Raw genomic sequence first — 3,222 nt, 5'->3', positions numbered from 1 at the left:
CACTGCATTAGGTAGAGGACTGGCACCACACAAGCCTTTTTAGGACCATTTTTTATTTAAATTTAGTTTAATTATTTGAGTTTGACCTAACTCATTGAGATGCATATGGTAAGATAAGGTGATTGTAGGTGGGCGTGGCCAGGCTGCATACTTCCTGCATCATATTTAATTTAATGTATGCTCTAGCTTGACTCCTTTTTATGGTTTCCATTCGGACTCTGTGTTGGAGGATCTGATAACGTGTGGCATCTCACACCATGACACAAGTGACACTGAAACCAATGTAATGCTCAAACATATTTTATTTGCTGTTTATTTGGCTTCACTTGTAAAAAGACAGATAAATGTGGAAGATCCATTTCTTGAAAAATAGTCTGTAAATCTGTAATAAAGAATTTATAATGATGTCATTGCCCTCAGGTCTGCTTACTTCAGAACACCTTTTCTCATCATTGCTGCCACTTCTGCCAAAGCCTTCTGTCTCTCCTCCTCCAGTCTCTGAATCAGTGTAGCTTTCTCTTTTTGTTCATCCCTCATCTCTTTCTCTTTCTCTGTTTTCTGCCTGTCCATCTCCAGTTGTTTTACTTCTTTCTCTTTCCTTTTCTCAGTCGCTTTTTGTCTGTTGGTCTTTTTCTTCCGCTTCATTGAGGTCTCCATTGCTGCCTTTGAACCATGATGCGGCTGATCTCTGTCCATGTCTAATTAAAGGATTAGAACACGTGATGTCATCAAATGATTTGTGCACGCATTGGTGTGCCATGACCGTATGTAACTTGAACAACATATAACACGTTTGAGGTTAGCCTAATCACTGGAGAGGCACTCTGTACATGAGCTCAAATAAAATTCCTGTCTTTTTCCAAGTGTCTCTGGGAAATAGGGGGTCTACGGTAACATTGCAATTTGAAATTCAGCAGTGGATGGATGAAGTTAATAATACTGTGTAAAGACAACTCAAACAATAATCTGTGAAGTTACCTTGTAAGGGTGGCAAACACTTTGCTGTCCCATTTCCCACAATGGGAGAGAGGTGATCTGTGTAAGAAAATGAATGTAAAAATACAATCCATGTGTGTTCAGGCATAGATTAATTTAGATTGAAATAGATACATTTTCTTAGAGTTGTCAGTAATTACCTCCGTGTAAAGGTGACTTCAGTAGAGTGTTCTCTGAGTTTGCCCGAGCTGTCGTTTCCATGGCCACAATTTGACCGGTTTCTAGCACTCGTCTTCCGTCTCCACGGCTTCGCTCCTCACCACTGTTTTTATCTGTCTCACTGGCAAGGCCCTGCCACTTTTCATCCGTCTTTCTGCCATTTCTCTGTCTGTCATCATTCATGTTTTGCTCGTCTTTCAGCAAGTTCTCTTGAACCTTGGCGTCCAGCATTCCGTTCGGTTCCTGTCTTCCTATCTCTTTGCGTTCTCTTTCCTTCCAAGTCTCCATTTCCTGTTTCTGTCTCCAGTTGTCTGTCTCCAGTTCTTTCATCCTTTGAAGGAGTTTCTCATTCATCGTCTTGAATGATTCAATCTCCCGTTGACTCAGCAGTAGTCGTTCCTTCATTTCATTGTTCCTTTCTAGCTCCTTCATTGCATTGCATTTACCCATCTCTCTCTCTTGGAGTTCTCTTGCCCTCCAAGTCTCCATTTGTTCTTTCTGTCTCCAGTTTTCCATCTCCATATTACTCATTCTTTGAAGCAGTTTGTCATTCGTCTTCTGAAGCGATACAATCTGCTGTTGACTTAACAACTGTTGTTCCTCCATTTTAAGTTGAATTTCCAGTGCCCTTTCTTGTTTCTGAGTCCAGTTTTCAGTCTCCAGTTTTCTCAACGTCTGCAGCAGTTTCTCATTTATCTTCTGAATGGAAGCAATTTCGTGTTGACTCAACAATTGTTGTTCTTTCATTTTAATATTCATTTGCAGTTCCCTTTCCCTCCAAGCCTTCATTTCCTCATTCATAATGAGGTTCCCCGTCTCCAATTTTCTCAACCTCTGAGACATCTCCTCATTAATGGAGTGAAGGGAGGTTTTCTGCTGTCCAGATACCTGTTCCAACATTTTCATCTTCCTTTCCAGCTCCATCATGTTTGATTGATGGATGCGTTCCATCTCCCTCCTAGTCTCCATGTCCTGTTTGAGATGCTGGTTTTCTCTCTCCAGCTGCCTCATCCTCTGAGTCAGGTTCTCCATCTGAACCAACTCCATCCGCTTTTGATGTAACAATAGGCCTATGGGATCCTTGATTTTCATCTTTTCTAGGTCTTCCTTGTGTTGGAGTTCCCTCACTACTTTCTCCAGTGAGGAGATATCCTCCAGGGCAGCTGCATGCTTCCTCAGTTTAAGGTTCACCTCTGCCAGTCGGGCTCTGTCCCATACGTGAAGCAATGACATGCTTCCCACGTCAGGAAGAGCAGCCTCACTGTTGAGCTGTGTTGCTGTTAAAGACAATTGGACATTTAATTACGATCTACTCATCCACTGTACACAAGTTACATTTAACTTTTAAATATTATACACTTAATTATGTTTTATTTTGGAGCTATTCTCCTTATGTAGTTGAGTTAGTTATAGTTTATATTATTTGCACCGTGTCTATAAAAATACACATTTTTGGCATTTTCACTAGGGAATTGGCATCTACAATGTATCCATCACACCACAAACACCATAACTTGCACAGAAAACAAACTAAACAAACCTGTCACCAACTCATTAAATGGAGAGAAAAAATGTTTCACCTTACCTTAATATTCCAGAGAAGTCAGAGATCAATTTTGGCTAATTCTGTCAAATTTGAAAGCAGTATAATGTTTGACAATGCTGCTAAATGCAATTAAAATTATTTAAATACATTTTGAAGAGAGCTAATAAAGCTACTTACCTGTGCTGTATGTATGTATTCTGAAGTGATTTTGTATTTTGTTCCTCTGCACTTATAAGGTAGAATCAGTGTGATGTCATAATAGCAGCATTATTGTGATGTCATTACTTCAGCATGCAGAAAGGGGTAGACCTACAAGGCCTACCATAGATTGTATATAGCTCACATCACTCTTAACAGACGGCACACTGTCCAGTTCTATATATACAGTCTATGTACAATAGAGTACTACTTCTAAGATTATTCATAGACAACCATTGTGCTAAACTGCTAATCATCATTGTCTATTTTTTATGCGCAGGGAGTATGCCAGTGCCAGAACATCCGGCCATCCAGCCATCATT

General features: G+C 40.1%; 1 protein-coding gene across 1 annotated transcript; it reads right to left on the bottom strand.

The window, feature by feature from the left end:
- Positions 1-367: 367 nt before the first annotated feature.
- Positions 368-2,388, bottom strand: LOC143104494 (uncharacterized). Its single transcript, XM_076268591.1, has 3 exons — positions 1,137-2,388; positions 979-1,035; positions 368-698 (listed from the first exon to the last, which is right to left on the bottom strand). The coding sequence occupies exons 1-3, from the start codon at positions 2,386-2,388 to the stop codon at positions 427-429; spliced, it is 1,581 nt and encodes a 526-aa protein (XP_076124706.1). The 3' UTR covers positions 368-426.
- Positions 2,389-3,222: the final 834 nt, after the last annotated feature.

The sequence above is a fragment of the Alosa pseudoharengus genome, unplaced genomic scaffold (assembly GCF_046254945.1).
Source record: "Alosa pseudoharengus isolate Yale_2024_CS ecotype anadromous, Long Island Sound unplaced genomic scaffold, YU_APseudo_1.1 YU_APseudo_1.1_scf_5, whole genome shotgun sequence".
Lineage (NCBI taxonomy): Eukaryota > Metazoa > Chordata > Actinopteri > Clupeiformes > Clupeidae > Alosa > Alosa pseudoharengus.
This window is presented reverse-complemented; position numbering and strand designations above follow the sequence as displayed.

What these genes read in the sequence shown, in the direction of transcription:
- LOC143104494 (XM_076268591.1), bottom strand. Translation starts at nt 2,388, where the DNA reads ATGTCATTGCTTCACGTATGGGACAGAGCCCGACTGGCAGAGGTGAAC. An exon ending in GAAGTCACCTTTACACGGAG is followed by an intron (nt 1,036 to 1,136) that starts GTAATTACTGAC and finishes TTTCTTACACAG; the next exon opens with ATCACCTCTCTCCCATTGTG. An exon ending in GTGTTTGCCACCCTTACAAG is followed by an intron (nt 699 to 978) that starts GTAACTTCACAG and finishes TCCTTTAATTAG; the next exon opens with ACATGGACAGAGATCAGCCG.